Genomic DNA, 24,153 nt, shown 5'->3' with positions numbered 1-24,153 from the left:
AACAAACGAGATTACCGTTTCCAGAAAAAGGTCACAGGGCCAGTAGTTTATTACAGCTTATTCACAGCGATGTATGCGGGCCCATGGAAAACAAATCATTAGGTGGCTCTAAATATTTTGTTACTTTCCAAGATGATTTTAGTAAAATGGTATTCATTTATTTTATTAAAACAAAAAGTGAAGTTTTTAATTGTTTTAAAAATTTTAAAAGTATGGCAGAAAACCAGAAGGGTGTCCATATAAAAACTTTGCGAAGTGACAATGGTGGAGAGTTTTGTTCAAAAGAATTTGAAGATTATTTAACTGTAAATGGTATTATACATCAAAAAACGAATCCCTACACTCCTGAACAAAATGGTGTAGCTGAACGTTTAAATCGGACAATCATAGAAAAGGCAAAATGTCTGTTGTTTGATGCTAATCTTGAAAAAATGTTTTGGGCTGAAGCTGTAAACACAGCTGTTTATCTAAAAAATAGATCGCTGGCTTCCGGCTTAAAGAAAACACCATTTGAAATGTGGACAGATAGCAAACCTGACGTTAGTGGTCTTAGAATATTTGGCAGCAAGGTGATGGTACATGTTCCAAAAGAAAAAAGATCAAAATGGGAGAAAAAGGCTATTCTGCACATTTTAGTAGGATACTCTGAGACTACGAAAGGATACAGGGTGTATAATCCGACCACTAAAGAAATAATAGTAAGTAGAGACGTACAAATTATGGAAGACACAAAAAGGTGTGAAGTGATTCATGTTGATTTAGAAGGTGAACATGGGGCAAAAGAAATGTTAGATTCAGTGGGAGATAATAATACATCATGTCAGGATCAGAATCATCAGGTTGAAGAGAACACATCGACTGATGAAATTGTTGAGAACAATGATCCCGATTATGTATGTGACTTGCCGAATTTGCCAGTGGATGAAATCAGGAGATCAACAAGAATACCTAAGCCAAAAAGGTTTGATGAGTTTGTGACTTATTTGTGCTCGGATAGTGACTCTGATCCGGTTAGTGTCGAGGATGCCATGTCTAGACCAGATAGTAACTTATGGTTAGGGGCTATGACAGAAGAACTGCAGTCTTTCGAGGATAACTCAGCATGGGAAGTGGTTGATGTTCCTGAAGATGGTTGTGTAGTGAAGTGTAAGTGGGTATACAAGAAAAAGGTTGATAACTCAGGTAAAGTGAAATATCGTGCAAGACTGGTAGCAAAAGGTTACACTCAAAAATTTGGTGTTGATTATAATGAAACCTTTTCTCCAGTCATAAGGCATTCTACATTAAGACTTTTATTTGCTTTGTCAGCAAATTTGAATTTGGATATTTTTCATCTTGATGTTGCGACGGCTTTTTTAAATGGTGATTTAAAAGAAAAAGTTTTTATGACAGTACCTGAAGGTTTAGAAATTGAAAATAATAAAGTATTAAGGCTAAAGAAAGCCATATATGGTTTAAAACAGTCAGCTCGGTCTTGGTATGAAAAAGTTGATAATTTCTTAATTAATCTAGGTTATAAGAAATCTGATTATGAGCCATGTCTATACACAAAGATGAAAAATAATCTAAAAACCATTATCTCTGTTTATGTTGATGATTTTTTTATTTTTTCTAATGATTCAGATGAATCAGATAATTTAAAGTTGAAATTAAATGAATGTTTCAGAATTAAAGATTTGGGAGAAATTAAGAATTGTTTAGGTATGAGAGTAACTCATAATAAAGAGAATGGTGTTATAACTTTAGATCAAAAATCCTATATTGAACAGTTGTTAAAAAGGTTCAATATGGAGGATTCGAAAGAGGTTTCTACCCCAATGGAAATTAGTTTAAATTTGAATAGAGACGATAATGCATCTGCTCAAGTGCCTTATCAGAATTTAATAGGTGGTCTTATGTATTTGTCAGTTTTGACAAGACCAGACATTTCATATCCTGTAAGTTATCTCAGTCAATTTAATAATTATCATTCAGAAACGCATTGGAAGCATGTAAAACGAATATTAAAATATTTAAAGGCTACAAAAGACTATGGTTTAACTTTTTCAAAAAATGATAATTATTTGAAAGGCTATGTAGATGCCAGTTGGGGGAGTAATTCTCATGACAGAAAATCTTATACGGGCTTCTATTTTCAGTTTTATGGTGGACCTATTGTCTGGGAAAGCAGAAAACAGAATAGTGTTTCTCTGTCAAGCACAGAAGCGGAATACATAGCAGTATCAGAAGCTGCTAAAGAGGCTATTTTTTTAAAAAATTTGTTGTATGAGATGTTGGGTATTGATGAAATCGTTATACTATATAATGATAATATGGGAGCTCATAAATTAGCAATAAATCCTGTATTGAATAGAAGGACGAAACACATTGATATCCGATATCATTTTGTCAAAGAAGCTGTAAACAAAGGTTTGATAAAGCTGGAATATTTGGACACAGCTAACATGCCAGCTGATCTCTTGACAAAAAGCTTGAGTTCTGTGAAACATAATAAGTTTTTGAAAGAGATTGGTTTAGTTAAGATAGTGTAATAAACATTTGATACATGTTATTTTCTTAATTTGTTTATCTAGTGGGAGTGTTGGATATAGATAAATAAATTAAATATTTTTATAGCAGTGCCATCTACTGGCCGCTTTACTATTTACTGTATAGTGTGTTGCTTTCAACGTTTGTTTAACAAGTAGTCCTTAAAATACAGCCATTGGGTAAACAACGTTTTATTTGTTCCTTAAATCTCCCATTTTTGTTCCTCAACTCTACAATTTACGAACACAGCGTCCCCCTTGAGGAACACCTAAATGTTCGAGCTACAGAGTAAATACAAGAAAATGGTGAATAAACTATTGTGCATGAATAGCAGAGAAATCTTGCAACTTTCTTAAATAATTCATATTGTCAAATGAAATTGTCAAATTGACGTATATTTCATACCTACTCTCATTGAAGAAGAAAATTATATGTTGCTACAACAATATTGATGTGATATGCAATTATTATATAAAAGTAAATTTAATTAATTGTATTTTGCTTGCAGTACTTCATTTTAATAACTAATTTTATTTACTACATACAATTGTTTGCCTTTTAATAACATAACCTCATCTTACTTTTGTAGCAAATGGAGTACTTCCTCTGAAGGGTTTAAGAACTATGGTAAAGGGAAAGAGGGTATATAGTGAGAGAACAATGTACCCCATTGCTATGGTTGCTTACGGCTACTTGTGTTTTGGTTGGAGGCTGGGTCGCAGGCTCGTTTAAGAGGTTTGGGGATGAGGAGTGCTAAATACTGATGATGACAAAGATACTTACAAAGTTCCTGATAATATTTATAAAGAGCGCCTGATAATAATTTCAAGAACTTCTGGGAAACTTACTTGGGGTTCTTCTTGCTTTTTTATTAGACTAAAACTTTGGTAGTGGTTAGTTATATTTTCATTGGGATTCCTATCTAAAGTTTGAATAAAACTCTAAAACCTGCTAATTAGTGAGTTTATTTACCTTTATAGGCTCATTAAGTACCTTATTTAAAACAGTTACAAGGGTAAGTCTGTTTCTACACTTTTAGATTTAAAACAGAAAATAAATAATTACCTTTTTAATACTATGGTGATTTGAATTGATATTTGATGTTTGATGCAATCTTTCTTCAATTTTGGGAAGTATGGTTTACCTTATGAACACTTTAAGAGAGACATTTAATATTTCAAAACAAAAATGTTTATTTACAAATTTTTGACATACTATCAAAATGGCGGCTGTCACTTGTCACTTGCAAATCATAATGGAAAGTTTAATTAAAATAATTTTGTTTAAAACATTAAGTTGATTTTACTTTTTATGAGGAAAAATTGCAAACAAAAATACATAAAAAATATGAATGCAATATTTATGATACTCTAAAACTTAAATTTAGATTTTAAGGAAAAAATTGTCAAATTTTCTTTTGTTTTTATGCGTCATAGTTAAGAGAATGTTACCTTGGAAAGAAGAAATACACAAAAACTATCAACTCCACCACTTTAAAATTCCAATCACACATCGAGGGTGGCTAATCTTCCATAAAATTTACTGGTTGGTTATTTACACTGCAACAATGGGACAACAGGAACGGGAACACACTTATTATTCCTTATTAGGTACTCATTCGTAGTACACATACAAGGCCACCAGGAACCGGCATCTCATCACAAACGCAAAGGAACCATCAGGTTTCTGCGTAGCAAGGTAGGTATGTATTAGATATCACACCCTATAATACGAAATTTTCAACTAAATTTGACAAAAGGGCACTCAACTGGCTGTCACAACTATTATCCATTCGAGGAACTATCAGATCACCCTTCTTTTGGGTAGTTCACATGGACAAAAGGGCCTTTTGTGACTTGGAAATATTCTGCGGCTTAATCACATATTTCCGGACTGAGTCGATTGGATGGTTGACTTCAACTCCTCCTTTTCATTTCAACGATCAACCGGCATCTTTCACAGCCAATCATCGCTCTAATTTCTCATTGTGACCATATTTAGTAGTGTAAACAAACGAAAAGATCCATAAAAGGCTATGCACATAAAAAAGGATTTTTATAATAACCCGTATTTTTACGTTTCCACAAGATATAATTCAAAAATTGTGTCCAATGGTTATACTATTCTCCATACAGACATGTATAGAATCGTGTATTCTCCAGAACAGAAAAACGTGTTTTATTCTTCATACTAATTTTTTGAACAGGGTTGGCTCTGAGAAATGTAAAGATAGGAATTTCATTAAAAAAATAAAAAATGTAATCGGGTTTTGACAAAGTATTTAATATCCAATGAAGAGAAGAAAATAATTTAAAAAATATGTAGCAAGAAATTATTTCTGCTACACTTTTTCTTCTTATAATTTTTTTGGGGTTATGGCCTTGACAAGTATCCAGCAACCAGGACTAATATAATTGGCCAATATAATTAAAAGTGCTAAAAATGTTGCTGACCTATGAAACCAGGTGTTGCTTTGCTGAACTTGCATGGTCCCAACAAGTCACACTATTTTCTTGTATTTATTATCTAGTTCGAACATTTAACCCAACCAGTGTTTGGCATTGTGGCTATTTTGCAAGGACACAGAGTTCACTGATGATAGACTGATAAGCCCGAAAACGTTCTGAACAATGAATGTAATCCTTTTGGATTTTTTAGAATTTTAATTCTTAATTAAATTTTATACCAAGTACACCAGGGAGTTTTTTACTTCACGTTAAGTTAAAAAATAAATTGTGTACAGACAAATTGCATACTGAGATAAACAAATTACTACGCTTCATTACTTGACAATTTATTAATAATTTTGAGGTAACTATTTGCACAGAATGTATTTAATAGATGTTCTAGAAACTTTTTAAATCATACTGTCCAAATAAAATATAATAAATCTTACCGTACTCACCTACAGCAACACCTTGGGCAGCAGAATTGGGATTTGTGTATTGGGCATATTGAGGATTTCCACTCATGCCCTGAGTCCCACAAAGTGGTGGTCCAACCCCTTGTAATCGTGGTCCACTGATATGAATTGAAGGTGCCCCCCTCTGATTTAAATGCATGCCCACCCTACTCATCATGGGCCCATTGGGTAATCCTTGATTAACATTGTGGTTACCAGGATGTTGAGGATGTCCTGGTGCAAACATATTGGCATTTGTCAATGGCTTATTGACTGTACTGCTAACAACTAATCCGCCTCCTGCCATTCCTCCCATTGTACTCATATTGCTACTTGTCATTATCATATTACCACCACTGTTATTTATTCCTGTTTGAAAAACATTTATATGATATAAATATAATAGGTATAAATAATAATGGGTTGTTTGTGGGATTGAAAAAACACTTATGCAAAATGAGAAAATATGTTTAACCCTTTCACTGTAGAAAACGCAATACGGCTTCCTCACAAGTGTTTCATAAAATGTGGACGATTCGATATAGCGGCCTATGTCAATGTTACTCCAAATATAAACTATATTTTCAGCAGTTTTTGGAATGGCACAAAACTAACTCCGCACATGCAGAAAGGTTTATTTTATCAAAGTAAACCATCTGTCTATTTTCGTAAATAAATTATCTCAAATATAACCTATTAAATTTGACATTACCTTGTGGGAAATACATAATTTTCATGTACCTATCATAAGTTAAATTACTTTAATTTTATTTATCACTTACTTTTTTTGAAGTTATACTTCTTTATGCGCGATGAGGGTGAATTTTTATATGTTAAAACCAGGCGCATACGCATCACCCAGGCGCATACGCGCATTATAACTTTGTTCTGTGCCCAATATGGCAGCTGTAGGACAGCTGTGGTTTGGAGGAAAAGGTAAAGGTAAACAAATGTATAATATATTAGTTTTATTGTTGTGAGGACAGAAACAAAATAGTTTATAATATTGTAGTGACTTTTAAATAGTTTTTAAAAGCTACAGGTACGTAATAATTGTTAATGTATCATGGGTATAAACCTACCTGTTTGATCTGCCAAAATACATAGTATGTAATAATGTAATACTTTTCACCTAATATATTGTTTTCTTACTATATGTTTTGTTGTATTTTTTTTCAATTCTTAAGGTCCACTTTACATCAACAATAATTGAATAAGAAATTGACAAGTTATTCAAGGTCAAATTTGGCTTATACAAAACACAATTCTACATCCAATTTTGCCGTGAATAAAAAGAAAATAAAGAAATTTGACAAAATAAAACATATCCAATTGTTCTATTTCATCAAATTCCTTCATTTTCTTTTACAAACCATACATTTTGTACTCGTCAAATTTGGCCTTGAATAACTTTGTCAATTTCTTGTTCAATTTATTGTTGATGTAAAGTGCACTTAAATCAATTTCAATTCAAAATTAAAATAATTTGATCAATTTTCAAAATATCACAAGTTTAATGACGTTCTACACCTTCGGCAAAGAATTAAGGATTTGCATGAAATTTTAGTATGTTATAGTTTACTTCAAAAAACTAAGACTTGATTTTTTAAAAAATGTTTTACCGTGCCGTTTAATTACTATTAAGGGTCAAAGTTAAGTTTTAACATGGGCTCTTATGGGAATTCTTAAAAAGTTAATAACTTTTGACCCAAATTTACGATTTTTAATTATTTGTGCTTAAATTAAAGGTATTTTTGTAAGGAATAACATATTAAAAAATGAGGATTGTTTACCGTACCATTATTAAATAAAAGTGAAATTACTGTTTCGAAATTTAACAAAGTTGGTAGTAGTGAGATCAGCTGCACTCATAATTATATCCGAAACGTACGTGTCAATCACATGACCTCGATGGTCTAGTTGTTGAGCGTTCGGTCAGAGTTCGAAACGTCCCGGGTTCCAATCCTCTACGATTCATTTTTTTTTTTAGTTGTTTTAATAAAAATTTTTTGAAAGTGGTAGATAAGAAAGTTAGTTTAATATTTAAATAGAATACAATTACTTCGTTAAAATTATATAATAGAAGTATAACTTCTTACGTGCGTACAAAGTACACACACATTTTTTTTTAGATCATTTGATTGATATAAATATCGGTTTCCTTTTTGTATATTTTTTGATAAAAAATAAATTTGCATTTTTTTAGTATTGATTTAACCTTGACAAGATATTTTCTGAGCTGCAAAATAAATAATCGGTGAAGCATAATTAGTTTTTACGCGAATTTGCGTTTTTCACAGATTATGCAAAATTTACAAAAATATGCAGAAGATGTGAATTCGCATCTCACAAAAAGTAAGCAAAATGAGCATCACAGCAGATTCTCAATATTTCTCTTCACATAATTCATAAAAAATATTTTAATATACTTAAAAAAATATTTAAACACAGATCTACATTCCTATATTATTACCACAGTGAAAGGGTTAAAGAATGTTTTGTATTTATATAATATTATTAACACTTTCGACTAATTTTGTGATTATGTCAAAATAAGGATAATAGATGGTACTGAATTAGGAAAGGAAAGAATTGCCATTGCCAGCAAAAACATTCAAATTCCAAGTAGGATTTGCAATGAATAAATATTATTTATTGGATATACATTGGATTTACTTGAAAATATCTGACAGTAAGTAGGGCTAGAGGCTATGCTGAATCTGTATACAGTAATGTGCTTGCTAATAACCGACAAAATATCATAAACGAACAAAAACATATTAAGTTGTGACATAAAAAGAGATGAAACTATCAGAGGTGGGAAATTTAGCAATAAAAACGTATAAATTTATATTAGAGTGATTTTTCCCCACCTTCAGACGTATCAGGAGTATGTTAACTAAAACTGTTACTTTAACAGTGGTACTCGTCCGATACTTCTAAAGGTGGGAAACAATCAATATAATGTAAATTTATATGTTTCTATTGTTAAGTTTCCCAGCTCTACTAGTTTCATCTCTTTTTATCTCACAACTTCATATGGTTTCTGTCTGTTACATTATTTTGCCGGTTATTACCACACTCATCACTGTATATGGCATTTAATATGGTGATATTGGTAATCCATAAATACAATTTCATACTGATTAAACAGTTGATGGAAACTATAACTGGTAAAAGATTCATTCAGATATTGAGAACACATGAATTACTAATGAATACGATAGAAAAAGAGTTTCGGATACTGTGGCCCAATTTTAAGTCTTCAATCATTGGTCAGGTTAGCCTTGGAGACAATTGTAATCACTCAACTGAAGTTCTGGAATGTTAGTTATATTTGCACTGAACAGTTATGGAAACACATGTCCAACTATCAAGGAATGGTGGTGAAAATTTAAAAGTGGAAGGAAGTAGACAAATAATAAGCTGCGACCAGGTGGATTGACTACTGCACCAACAGATAGGAATGTGACAGGTGTGAAAGAGTCTGTCCATAGTAGCATACACAAATTGAGTTACAGCAAAGTTTGTGCACAATGAGTTCCTCGCCTTTTATTAAGGCCAAAAAAGATCAAAAAAACTTGCGAATACAACATTCCGTTAGATCCATCCAACTTAACAATGAATAGTGTACATACAACATCTAATCAAAGTTTCGCGCCTAAAATTTCCGTTTTAAACAACTTCAAAAGCGAGAGCTGGGGTCTGACGTCACAGGCCACTCGTATCGTTTGCCTGTTCGGGGTGGGCTATTGCATTTAATGCAGTTTGCCCATAGATAAATAATATAGTTGAAATATCTTGTTTTACTCTGTGGCAAAAATGATTTTTTCTGTGACAGGCAAAATATTAACATTTTATCTCTGTTCACATGTATCAAAAAGTTCTTTTTTATGAAATTACTTTTGTCGTTTCTTGTGTTGAACAAAGAAAAAACAAGTAACTTAAAAATAAACAAAACTTTTAGTAATAAAAGTAAGAGTAACTAAAAAGTATTGGTGCTACTATAGTATGCGGTCTACAGTCAGGTTTCTACTATAGCTTGCGGTCTACCGAGGGATGCGGTGTAAGTATAAGCTGAGATGATAAAGATATTAACTTGTAAAATTACAATAATGATTCTTATTTATGCGTATTATTAACTTTGTAAAGAAGGATTTTGTTGGCTATGTACACGTTCTCTCGGTACGTCTGCTAATCACCATAATCTTTTCTCAGAAGGCTTTGAACACAATAATGAAAGGCTCCAGTAGGTACTAATAAACATTACAATAAAATATAATCTTTATTATAATGCAAATCACACCGTAATCTTTTCCAGGATATACGAAATCCTTCGGTAGGTAGATCAAACCCACACCCACGGGGTAAACTGTATACTATAATATAATGGTACTATTGTTATAAACGTTTAAACATGCGTATTAATAACTCTTACTTATTTGCCTTGACACCTCGCATTTCTCCAATAGAATAGCTTTCACTACTGTTTATAAAAGTTGCCACGATGAAGACATCAACGGTAGGTATTGACCTTTTGAAAAACCCTCGTCCGTCATATTATGCGTTTTAAACTCTTTACAAAGTAGCACTCAACTTTATCAATTTCAGTTTAAAACTAAGCTGATTGGGGAACTACTTATTACAATATTATAAGATGAACATAAATAATACCTAGGAATTTTCCATTAAAGACGATTAAAATATAATATACCCATGATACCTACCCTAATCGCGTTGTTTCTGACTAGCTAGCCTGGTTGATGGTGGCCCGTGACGTCGAACCAATAGAAGGACGTTCAAGAGCCTCCTAAGATATTTGAATTTTATAGCATTTTCAAAGCGTCATAATTAGTGTACGGGTTAAAAATATTTGTTTTTTCGCACGCAAGCGTTTTAAGATCATGTTACCTTATGTTTTTTAATATCATTTTAATATTTAAAAATTTATGCAAGTTCCCTATTGCATATAAAAAAACTGACATGAAGCAAAAGCATAAAAATGAGTTTTCCATTCCCTTCAAACATTTTAAATAAAAAACACAGAATTTAACCATAAAACGTATAGTATTTACCTTGAACGGAACTCATAACTTGTGTAGAATTACCATTATTAGCCATAGACTGCAGTCCTGCATTAGTAGAAATACCAGATGTCAAATTACTAAGGTTCACTTCCACCACACCACCCTTGGCCACTGAGACATTTGGAGGTGATTGGAGATTTGGACTCTTGTTTCCTAATGGACCACTTGCAAGCACTAATGTATTTCCTGCTAAGCCTTTGTTACTCTGTAAATAATGTAAAATGTAAAAAATATGTTTAAAAAAAACTAATGTAACAATAAATTGTGAAAAAAATTCTAGTATTAATTTTGTTTTAACCCTTAGTCACCTCTAACACCTCTAAAAAAAGGTTTTTTCGGTGGACATCAGAACTCATTGAAATATGTGAAATAAGAAATTCAAAAAGATTTTATTAGCTTATGAATTTCTCGAGGTAACGCTGTTGAGTTTTTTTTGTTGTAACGATTCTTGAGTTTTTGCCATCACTCAGAAGTAAAAATAACGAATTTTTTTGTTAAAAAAAGGGTTAAAACCAGCATATTTTTTATTGTTAAACAAAAACTAAGCATAAAACAAAAAATATCTCGACAGTATTACCTCACGAAATGTCTAAAGAAAATATACCCAGTTTCAGATGGATCCGTCAAAAAGTTTTTGAGTTACAATGTCCAGCACCTTTGAAAAAAGCAGTTTTGAGACAACCTTTACTTGACAACCTTTATTTTCAATTTCTTTTTTGTCTGTCAAACCATAAATACCAGAATGTTTTTGAACCACAGTGTGGGTATATTTAACATACTGTATTTCCAGTAATTTTGCTCCCTATCAATCTGCAATTTTCAGAGAATATTCCTGAAGTATTGTACTTTCATTTAAAATACATAGTAATAGAAAATTTTAAAATGTATTATAACCATAACCCCCCTTAATATCATCAAAAGATTTACTTTATAATTTTTTTGGTATCTCAAGCTTTATATTAGATATTTTAAAATTTGTTTCCCTCATTAAATCTATTATGTTTAAAAATAGTATAATATGCACATAGAATGAACCTTCAGAAAAGGATTACTTAAGATCAATAGGTTTATACAATAAAATTTTTCATATTTTCACTAGCTAACAATGTTTGTTTAATAAGAACTTGACAAGCACTTCTTTAAATCGTATTGTTGTGTGTTGTCTGGCCATTTCTCCATGGGATAAATATTGAAGCAAAGTTGGTACAGTCACATAGTTCGTTTAGGATATAAATATACTGTCAAATTTCGGGACAAAAAATAAAGAATAATTGGCAATGATACATGTCCAACATTGTTGAAATGAATACAGTTTTGAGTCAAAGTCAAAATGTTATATAAAAATTTGTTTTCATTTGAAAACAAGATTAACAAATCAAATAAAATTGCCTTAGATCAGTTGATATTTTAGCAAATCAGCAATAAACTAAGATAACAAACTTTTGAAACACCAAAATATTTTCTAAGTTATACCGAAATAATTTCCTACAAAGTTATGGTAAATATTTAGAAACGATTAACAGAAGTAGATAAAAATAAAGCAACAAAATTAAGAATATTAATAAATAGAGAAATGGAAACAATACTATAAAAATATCTCTATAAACAAAGTTGAAATGAGCTGAAAGAACAATTATTGTTGGATAAATTATAGTTACTAAACTGAAAATTTGGTAATGAGAATTACATAGCGTCAGCTTAGGGACACAAAAATGTAACTACATTTCACGTTTTGAGGTCCAATCTACGAAATTGAACTTACCTTAGTGAGTTTCGTAGTGAGGAGTTTTCGTAACTCCTCAGTGGGGTTTTAGGTGTTCAGAAAGAGGTGTCACTCAAAAGAACTCACTAAGGTAAGTTCAGTGGTGTAAATATCTCAAAACGAGACAAAATATAGTTACATTTTTGTGTCACTAAGCCGACGATAGATAGTGTACCTTCGGATTTTAATTCAAAGTTCAACGATAATTTTATCCCTTATGCCTTTTTGTGTACTGAAAATGTCATAAGATAAGCAAAAAAAAAAGGTAAGTTTGGAGTTGAAACAAGTTTTAGAACACATTATTCTGAATATTTTCCACAAATTTTCTGAGGTAAAATTTTTTGTTTTCACAATCTGCTATTATGCCTTTTTGCAGGTTCCTTTTTGTGAAAACTAACAAACTTTCAAGTGGCATGAAGGAGAAAATCGCGGACACTGACCTATTAACATTTAAGTCATAATTAACACTATTAATGCACCAGTAGCACATTTTTTTTAAATGGAATCAATACTGCTCTATCAATTCTTACAATGGCATAAGGGAGAAAATTATAGCAGCAGGTGTCATACAATTTTCTTTACAAAAGAAAATTCAATTTTCATGCAATTTCCCTAAGAAACACCAAAGTTTTCACATATTTTACTTTCCTTGATTGATTTTCCTTTCACTACTCTCAAAGACATGACCAGTTAAAAAGAGATTGGTGACTGGTTTTAAAAAAGATGGATAAATCAATGCCTAAGAAGCCAATCGGTTTAAGTCAATAAGTGTTTAAAATGAGATACTAAGATGTTTCTGACAATAGCTGCAGAAATATAAGTAGTTATTAAAAACAAATAAACTGTCTTTATTTATCATAATATGGGTAACATATTCATAAATACAAACAAGGAAATAATAATATTATTATATATAATAATAAGTGTTATATCTCATAAGTCATTTTTAGGGAGAATGTGACTTACATCGTTTTGAGGCATCCAAATATAAGTTACACCTAGCAATTAATATTCAGACTGAACTGATTGGTAGAAAATACCATTGTAGGTATGGTTCTCGGAGCTTTCTTTCAGTGCATCATTAATTTTGACATCATATATTTCCTTAAAAAAGTTGATTTGTGGGTTACAACCTTTTACCTTTTAACCGTCTATGTGATTTTAAGAATGTTGCGAATCATTGCATGCCATTTTAGTTAAATCTGACAGTTACCATAATCGTAATCAGCCAGATATGAAAAGATCATAATACATTATAATACTTTTATTGCAATTTGGTATAAACACAAATCAATAGTGTTTATTATATTTATAAAAAGTTCTGTTCTTTGATTTGTATAGTCACATAGATTGTATAGAGTATAGATTATAGTCGCTTGTATAGATAATAATAGGTAACACTTTTTTTTTCGATTATAGCGCCATCTATCATCAACTATAATAAATGTGGATAATCGAGGATGTAGCTTTTTTCTGTCACTTCAAAATTAATGTGGTAGAAAGAATTAGAAAAACTGTGACTGACTAAGAGAAGACTCTGAGAAGCTTTACCTATTTTCTTCTTCAAAAGAGGTCTATAAGATGGATAGATAAATTGAATAACACTCATCCTTCTAGTAGACATACAACTTTCTTTTGTAATATGTGATTTCAAGTTTAATTGGTCACATAATATAATAATAATACAGAAGAAAGTACACAAAGATACTAGGAAAATTATAGACATATCTTTAATATGTGTAGGAAAATCGGAATAGAAATAGGACACAAACTAGAGGATGCAAAAAGCTGATTCAGAAAGGGACATATCACACAAAATCATATATTCAGCACACAGCAAATAATAAAGTCGTAAAAAATAATAGAGAAATATATATAAGTTTTATAGACCTGGAAAAAGCTTTTGACTGTATCAAAAGATAAAATATATGGAATAGCCCAAGAAGGAAAGAAGTTAACAAAGAGCTGATTGGAGTGATAAAAAGTATATATAGGAAAACAAACGCAGTAAAAATGGAAACGTAATCTCACAACCATTTGCAACAACAAAGAAATACAATATAAATGTACATAAAGAAAAAAAAATAGATAATGAAAATAACAAGGAAAGAAGAGACAGAAAAGATAATAGAAGTAGAAATATAACATCAAAGAATAATCCATAAAAGCACCTATAAATACCTGGAAATAGTAATAAACAATAGAGGAATCATACAGGATGACATCAACAATAGATTTGAACAGTGGTTCCCAACCTTTTATGTCTGGCGACCCACCTTCTGATGTTTTTTCATATTCGTGACCCATCCCTCACCCATTATGATAATAATGTACCCTACTCAGCTATAGTAAGAGCCACGCCGCGACCCACCGGTTGGGAAACGCTGGATTAGAAAATACAGGAAAGCTATACCAATCGCTAATTAGATAAAATCACTAATTCAATAATTTCTCAATAACAAAGAAATATAGAGTAAGACAAGGAGTAGAGAGAGAGAGAGAGAGAGAGAGAGAGAGAGAGAGAGAGAGAGAGAGAGAGAGAGAGAGAGAATTTATTGTTTCTAAAAATGAGTTTACATTTATAAAACACAACGTGGTATAGTACAAACACAGTACAAGATACATTAAAATACTAACTATAAAACTTCCATAATAAAAAAATAAAAAAGCCATCAATTAGCACAACTGTCCTCAAAAAATTCCTCGATACTATAGTAACACTTAGATAATAAAAACTTCTTGATTGCTCTTCGGAATACAAAAATATTGCTTGAAGATCTTATATTGGGTGGTAGGTGATTAAACACTTTCTTTCCAGTGTAAATAAATTATTTTTTAATTAGTGTAGAAGAGGGAATTGGAATAACGTAAGTTAGATGAGTGTTATAAAGGGAATCTGTCCGAATATCCTCTTTATGTTTTTTAAAAATTAAGCACGCTAATTCAACGATATATATGCAGGGAAGTGTCAAGATACCATGTTTCCGGAACAGAGGCCTGCATGATGTACCAAACTTGACCTTGCCTGGAAAATTGGATCTTAAACACAAGACAAAAAAATAGAATTGTAAAACTTTTATACCAGTCACATATTATACAGGTAGGAATACTAATTGTTCTAGATACATTTTTCAACATTCTAGTAAAGACAATAACCAAAGTTAAAATTAGTTGAAGGGGTGGTCATATAAATTTCTGATAAATTGACAAAATTACTGAACTAAAAGCATTGTGAGAAGACTGTTAGCTAAAAATGCCCTTCTATAACATAACAAGGAGACTGGGAAAGTTTAAAAAACGAATACCAATAGAACAAATTGTTATGCACTTACCAGGTGAATTCTCACATGCACCTAAAGAAGAATAATAAGACCCCTTAAATTACTTGCTTCCTAACATTTTATCTCAATAAACACATCCATCCATCCAATGGCACTACAGCCCAAATCGAGCCTTGGCCTCCTTCAATAAGCTTCTCCAATCATTTCGATTTACCGCTGTTCTTTTCCATGAATGCGTTCCCAGAAAGTTCCTGGCATCCTCATCGACTTCGTCTTCCCATCTCTTTTTAGGTCTTCCAACAGGTCTTCTTCCCTGCATTCTTGCATTCAGCAATTTTCTGGGGATTCTACTCTCATGCATGCGAACCACGTGCCCTGCCCACCGTAATCTCTGCAGTTTAGTGTGTTGTGCTAGAGTTGGTTCGCTATATTGCTCGTATATTTCTCTATTATACCTAATTCGCCAGTTGTTATTTTCACTTATTGGGCCCAGTATCCTACGTAATACTTTTCTTTCAAACACATCTAATGCATTGGCAGATTTTTGTGTCACCACCCATGTTTCGCAGCCATAACTTACTATGGGCCTGATTATTGTTTTATATACCCGGAGTTTTGTTTTCCGGTGTACGTCTCGCGATTTGAATATGTGATCTCAATAAACACAACTGTACCATAATCAATACTGTTATAAAAGTGATTTTAGGAACAAAAGAATTATGTAGTACTTACTTGTTGCAAGAGATGATTGAGCTGCATTTGCTGTCGAAGGCTACTGTCTGTATTATCTATCCCATTTTGTAAACTACCAGGACCAGGACCTTGAGCAGGTGGTTTACTACTTGTCATGTTATCAGATAGGCTACCCCATGGCGAAGATGACATAAGTTCATCTGGAAGATCATTTTCCAAGTCCAGCATATTAGACAATACATCTAAAAAATGCAAAAAAAAGAATTAAATGATGAATAATGTTTACATAATATAATATCGATACATTTTTGGCAAAGTAACGTAAGTGACATTTTTTAAAATCATGTTTTTCCATTAAAATAACGCTATTATTGTTCATAAGGCACTTGCAAAGTGTAGTAAGCCTCTACATATATTATGTTTAAAGTAATTCTAGGCTTACTACACTTTGGCAGTACTTTCTAAACAATAATAGTGTTAGTTTAATGGAAAAACATGATTTTTGCCAAAAATGTCACTTACGTTACTTTGCCAAAAATGTATCGATATATACAGTGATGAGTACACTAATAACCAGCAAAACGTAATATATTGTGAAGTAAAAAGAGATGAATCTAGTAGAGGTGGAAATTATTGATATAAACATATAAATTAACATTAAGTTACACTACATTACTGTCACAGACGTCTTAAGGTGGGAAACTAAATAATGTAATGTTAATATATACGTTTATATTGATAATTTCCATCTCTACTAGTTTCATCTCTTTTCATTTCACAATGTATTATGTTTTTCATCTTTTGTGTTATTTTGCCGGTTATTAACGCGATCACCACTGTATAAGATTAATGGTATTGTTATTTTTGATAAAATAAGGTTAAAATAAAAGGCAAAAATGACACTATAGAAAAAAATAAACTCTTGCATGTTTTACTGACTATTTAAACCACGATACACTAACACTGGTATGCTCGATAGTCCATCAAAAACTGGTCAGTTTTTCACATAATGTCACATGCGAAGCAATTCGCTTTTATTTACGTTCTGTTTACATAGATTGTGATGTCATATTTGTGTTAATTAGTTAAATATTTTTATTTAATGCCATATTAACAGCTTTAGGTGTATATGTGTAGTTTATAAAGTATACAGATTATTTATTTGAGTATATCCCCTTCATACATTATATTTTGTTTTTCTTGGAAATTCATAACATACAGGAAATATTTAACTAATTCATTACTTTCAGTAAATACAAATACAATTTTTACAGATTTTTACAATAATTAACCTCTATGTTAAAGTCAGTTTCAAATTCTGCTTCGTAAGTGACGTCACGCTCTGTGACTGCGATGCACCTGCACATACCGGTGTTAGTGTATCGTGATTTAAACTATAATTAGGAGGGCATTTTAAAATGAAATACTGACCATATAAACTTAACCTTCCGTTAATCCCTCTGGTGTCAGAGACAACAATTTAAAAAAAAATAGTTATTGCTGTAAAATTCATACAAATATTTTATATTGTGTTTAGGAATGACTGAAAACTGAAAAATATTTTTGAAAATGTTTTATTGAAAAACAACAGATACCAAATGAAAAATACTAGTATAACAATATACAGGGTGTTTGGTAAAGAATGGGCTAGATTCCTGAGGTTAAAATAGGTCGATTTAAGCTAACTTACCTTAGTACAAAAGTTGATAATAATCGAAATACACGGTGTCAAAGTTAAACTTTTATTTTATTTATTCTTGAATATTTCCTGACACTCATGGGATAACAACACGAAATTTGGTAAGCGGTTTTTTTGGGGCGAGAAATCTAAATTCGCCACCAGAAATGATGTATTAGCCAGAGGGCACCACATACGTCTTTCATTGCTCATTTAATACATTCAGTTTTTTTATTCCGCACTCTACATACTTTTTGAATCAAAATTTTTATTCTCTTAATATTTTTACTTAAAAAATGTATACTACATTTATCTCTAATTTTTTGCATATTATCATGGTAGTTACACCCGAAAATAACTTAAAACCATAAAAATTTACAAAAATGTATCGAAAATTTCTTCAAATGGAATTTGCGATGCAATGACATAAATATGAGAACTGGCACAATTATTATGGTTTCAAGTTTATTTTTCGGGTCTAACTACAATGATATTATGCACAAAAATATGTTGTATCGCAGATTTAAAATGCGTTTATCTCGAAAACAGTTGAGTTTAGCAAGATGAATGTAGTATACCTTTTTTAACCCGCGAGTAGTCGCGACGGTAGATAGAATCTCACATTTTATCCTTTTTCGCGATAACTTTTGCATGAAAATTTTTGCAATTTTGAAAAAATTTCGTAAGTGCCTCGACTAAGAGTGTAGTAATGCAAAGGAATTTTTTCTTCTTCTTTTTGTGGAATTTATGGCTTTGGGGAGAGCCAATTAGCTTTAATAATTGTTAGAAATAATATTTCTAACATAACAAGTAAACAAAAATACTATAAAATAAAAATTTGTTGTAAATTCGTATTTAAATTCGGATTTTGAGATAGAATCTAACACGCGACTATTCACGTTACAGAAGTGAGCGCGACTACTCCCGGGTTAAGTAGAAATATTAAGAGAATAAAAATTTGGATTCAAAAAGTATGTAGAGTGGGGGATAAAAAAAAACTGAACGTATTAAATGAGCACTGAAAGACGTATGTGGCGCCCTCTGGGCAATACATCATTTTTGGTGGCAAATTTAGATTTCTCATCCCAAAAAACCCGGCTTACCAAATTTCGTGTTATTATCCCATGCCTGTCAGGAAATATTCAAGAATACATAAAATAAAAGTTTAACTTTTGACACCCTGTATTTTGGTTATTATCAACTTTTGTACTAAGGTAAGTTAGTTTAAATTGACCTATTTTAACCTCAGGAATCTACGGTTAAGCTATGGCCCATTCTTTACCAAACACCCTGTATTGTTTGAGAGGGTATTTGCAAACCCCGAATGAATAATTCTGTGTCAGTGTGTGATACTGGTAGCGACTAATGGAGAGTTAATATTACTTTTTTATACACAATTTCGTAGATAAAGTAGGTACATTATATTGGTGATGTGTTTTTTTTTCTAATATTTTTTAAACACCATATAATATACATTGATGTAATCACCCTACACAAATATCAGATATTAAAAAAATTACATCGATGGTTAAAATTACAAACAAAACTGAACAATTGAAAAGAAAAAGACCAGGAAGTTACAATTAATCCATAATGATGCAAACATGAATACTAAGGCCACACTATTAATAAGCCCTAGAACACCATAGCTTATGAAGCCTGAAAAGTCTCATGTGATCCTAAAAATGATCTTTGAACCACTCTGCAGCAGTACTCTGGATCCACAAAGTGGCTGAAACAGGTGATTTTTGTAGCCCCAATGAGTTTGTAAAGGACGCCACAGTGGGAGGATCAGCGACCGTGACCAGCCACTATCGCTCGTGTGGAATGGCATGTTTAATTTACATAAGAATTTACGGCTAATCATCGGAAGCTACTTTGTGGATCCACAGAGAAGTGCTGCAGAGTGGTTTGCTTGTTTTGTACCTTAGATGAGTATTTAATTAGGAAGTAAAGTGGACCTGATAACTTACAAATTTTCAACAACAGAAGATTATTTATAAGAGATTATTTTTATTACTTTACCGTCATTTTTAACAGGCCATTAGGATAATAAAGGCAAAGGCACTATTTCTGTGAATGTTCTATACAAAATTTCAAGATTCTTCCAAGATTTTTCTTCAAGCGTTATAAGGCAAAGAGAACAGACAATGACACTGCAGCCAATTCGATTATTGGCACCCCGACTCGTTGCCAATGAAAAGTAACTGACAATACTTACAAGATGAAGAATTGCAAATGATTATATTATTCTTATACAAATACATGAATGGTTTTTATTTTTCATGAAGGAAAATGTTTAAACATGAAAAAACATCAGTAATATGAGTAAAAGTTCTAAAAGGTAAATGAAAACAAAGAATATTTTGAAAAGGGATCTGAAATACAGTTATGAGTACCCTAATAACCTGCAAAAAAACACAAAAGATGGAAAACACATTAAGTTGTGAGATAAAACTAGTAAAGGTGGGAAATTTAGAGCTAGAAACCTATAAATTTACATTATATTGATTGTTTCCCTCCTTTAGACTTATCAGATAAGTATGTCAACTAAAACTGTCACTGTCATAGTGGTAGTTGCCAAATGTGTCCAATACTTCTAAAGGTGGGAAACAATCAATAATTATAATGTAAATTTATAGGTTTCTATAGCTAAATTTCCCACCTCTGTTAGTTTCATCTCTTTTTATCTCATAACTTAATATGTTCTCTGTCTTTCATGTTATTTTGCCGGTTATTGGCGCATATTTACTGACTGTATATGTTGAACATTAAAACTTAACCCCAGAGAAGTGCTTAAGAAATAAAAGAAATGGTCCTGCAAATATTGAATCTTGCAAACTGGCAAATTCAAATTGATTTTTAGAAAAACATAAATGCAGGAAAAGGAATAAGTTTTTTTTTCTGTTTTATTGGCACTGATTTTCACTACCAACTGGCCAGTCAATTTCATAATGATTTTTTATGACAATAACATCACTACATCACTAACTCAGGGTGGTAATGTGTAGTGTGTGTGTGTTGAGGAAATGCCTTGTTACTTAGTAAAGTCGACTTCATTGTCCTTACAAAGAGACACAAATTGTATCTGAACGTCTGCAGCCACTCCGGTGTGTATGGATCAGGATCACAAGTTGTGTTATATGAAAGGCTCTATTCATATTCAAGACTATTCTCTAAACAATAAGATTATTTTTATGCACTCTAGTATTGCATGGCCTCTTAGATTAGTTGTATGATTAGATATGGTTTGAAAAAATTGGTTGACATTAAACCACTTGCTGTTACTTACTAAGATCAGTGCTAAGAATGAAAGAACAGAACTAAGAAACACAAAGGAATTTTCAAAATATTCAGTTTTGTTTAATAAACAAATTGTCAACATTTTCTTTAACTTCTGGTTAAGAACACCATTAAAAAATTGTTTATTAATGTAGCTCAAAGCTGACGACAGAGGTTTTCAGTTTTGAGAAAATGTTTTTCAATATTTTCTCACCAGTAATGCCTGTAGATATCCTACATATTCAAGAAAATTTAACAGAAATGTCTTTGTGTACATTACAATTTAGAATGGTTAGTAAAGTAAAAAATAACATTAGTGCTATTTAGTTATTTGTGGAATATAAAATATTGATCAAATTTTAAATAAAACTAAGTCTACAGACATTCAAAATTGTTTATGGAATAAGTTCAAATAATATATTTTTAAGTTATGTGTAATAAAAACAAAAAATGACATGTTGAACTTTTGTCTATAACCTATATGAATTTTAGGACGTTTTGATGGCAAAATATTAACAAAACAAAATATGACAAAACTGGCTACATTATGTAGATCAATTTTTTCTACATTTCAAAATGTAAAATGTATATTAAATAAGCAAAGTAGGATGGTTCTTTGTGAGAAACATAGTATAAATATTTAGGACTGACTTCTTAATAAAACCAAAATTTCGGCAAATGTTTTGTTTTAAAAGAAAATACGAGTACAATAAAATTTCTCAATTGTCAAACTAAGAAACGCCTCTCCCGCTTTCGTCCGTAAACATGCTGTTGTATATAAATAAACACAAGTAGAGAATTTTATTGTAAAGAACTATCTGTAAGAACTTACCGGATGAATCCGATGGACCCTGAAAAGGGTCCAATTTTTGCCTTTTGGCATTAGGAGGCCCATCAACAAGATGATCGGCCATGGCAAAATCGGTGCACTCTGCTGTTTACCAAGCCAAAACCGAGCACTGGCCCAATGCTACGGCTGACCAAACTAGCAGCACTGTAATCCACTATTTACTGTAACTGAAGTAACAAATACATGATTTATGGACAAAAATATGAAAGAAACATAGCCAAACAGTCGATGTACCAAGTGTTCGACAGTCGATGCATCTCACAAGGCACATATTTATCGAATAAAAGTCACCCATCAGCCATTATGAGTATTGACTAATGCGAGTGGTCGACTATATTTCGCGACTGCCTTTCTCCATCTTCCATCGGAACTGCACAATGATCTCTAATTTAATCGAGCAAGTTTTTTCACTTTTTCACTAACTATTATGAACCGTCACGAAAATTAAAACACTATAATATTATCTAACACTGATTTTACAAAAACGAGCCTCTATAATATACATAAGACAGTAGGAGAGAAGAAAATCATCTGAATTTCTACGCGACTTCAAACAGGCAAAATGGCGGCTGTTGAAACTTTTTCTACGCTTGTCAGAAATTCTCTTGTCTAATAAAACCTGTTTATGCTTTGATTGGTTGTCGTCTGTCATGTGATCCCATCCGTATATTTGATTGGCTTGATAACTCCGGAAGAAATGTTGTGACGCAGCGTCCGTCGTCACATGTGACGTCACTTACGAATATACGGAGAAGTCCGAACACAGATTAGAAGAACCTTGAAGCTCGAAGTAGAAACAAAACATCCAAAACATGAAGATTTTGGAAGATGGTATAAACAAAAAGAACTAGGAAATATAAATATTTTACCGGCAAATTAGAACGCCAACATACATTTTAAGGTTTAAATTTAGTATTAAATAATATAATATTCTTTTTGTTTTACTGTGGCACTATTTAAATGCATACTTAATAATTCTTATTTAATAGATAACTGCAGATAATTTTACTGTTGAAATTAAAAATATTAACTTTTATTGCATTTTATATCTATTCATCTTTTGTAACAAAAATAGGTGAACCTATGGTTGAAAGTAGGTAACCCAGAGAAAAGATGTAAATAGAAAGTAGAACTTCTCTATCAATACCTACAATGTATGTAATTCTATAAAAATTATAAGCTGAAATTTATTGATATAAGTAGGCCTACTTTGCTAAAAAATAGAATTATATGTACCTGTATATTAAATATTCAAGGTGTATGGATTGAGTTACAAAAAAACTAATAAAAGCTTATAAAATTCGAAATACTGTTTCTGACCATAATACTAGACAATAAAAAATAATTATTGCATATTTTTTAAACATTGCTTCCTTAGGTACAAGAAGATAGTACATTAAACCAGATGAATCCTTCAATTTCATTCATCCTACACATCTGTGCTACATGCATCTCTACATATTTTCCCATTGTTCTGTAGTATCTAGGGCAGAGGTTCCCAACCAGTGCGCCGCGGCACACTGGTGTGCCGAAATTTGATTATACTCACTATCATTATAGAGATTATTTACCCAAGTGTGCTGTGGCTGAACCAGTTTTTAAGTTAGTGTGCCTCAAGCTAAAATGGGTTGGAAAGCGCTGATCTAGGGATAAGTCTCAGATATCTATAACTGTCAGTTTTTAAAATAATTTCACAATCCAAAGTTATTTGTAGTACTAGTACTCATTCCATATCAAAGTGAATCTTCTTTGTTTAAGTATACAAATACTGCTTTTGGCATTTGCACAACATGATTATGATGTAGAAGGTAAAGTACATACATAGAATCTGTTTTTCAATAATTATTGAAAGCCTTTTTGTGTTCTGCTATATGTTTGTTAAAGGTTGTACCAATTTGACCTATGTATGTTTTTGGGCAATCACTGCATGTAAGTTTTATACCCCACTATGTAAGTGCTTTTTCTTTTAGCTCTTCGCTCTCGTTGTTCTTAATATAAGTCGTTTACATAAGTTTTTGTTTGTGCTGAAGGCTGGTGTTATTCCTCTCTTTTTATGTGTTTGGCTATTTTAGTTGATATCTTGCCTGTA

The 24,153-nt window shown here is 31.7% G+C and overlaps 1 protein-coding gene across 3 annotated transcripts in view; it reads right to left on the bottom strand.

The window, feature by feature from the left end:
- The window catches only part of LOC114342483 (CREB-binding protein), a 91,784-nt gene extending 68,700 nt beyond the window's left edge, over nucleotides 1-23,084 (bottom strand). For 2 of the 3 annotated variants that reach the window (XM_028293290.2, XM_028293291.2), the window contains exons 1-4: nucleotides 22,047-23,084; nucleotides 16,294-16,496; nucleotides 10,507-10,723; nucleotides 5,426-5,800 (exon numbers count right to left, since the gene is read on the bottom strand). In XM_028293290.2, coding sequence (XP_028149091.1) covers nucleotides 5,426-5,800; nucleotides 10,507-10,723; nucleotides 16,294-16,496; nucleotides 22,047-22,128 — 877 coding nt within the window. In that variant the 5' untranslated portion in view covers nucleotides 22,129-23,084. The remainder of the gene's footprint in view (nucleotides 1-5,425; nucleotides 5,801-10,506; nucleotides 10,724-16,293; nucleotides 16,497-22,046) is intronic. The other variant, XM_028293292.2, reaches the window with a different exon arrangement.
- Nucleotides 23,085-24,153: the final 1,069 nt, after the last annotated feature.

This window comes from Diabrotica virgifera, chromosome 8, assembly GCF_917563875.1.
Source record: "Diabrotica virgifera virgifera chromosome 8, PGI_DIABVI_V3a".
NCBI lineage: Eukaryota > Metazoa > Arthropoda > Insecta > Coleoptera > Chrysomelidae > Diabrotica > Diabrotica virgifera.
This window is presented reverse-complemented; position numbering and strand designations above follow the sequence as displayed.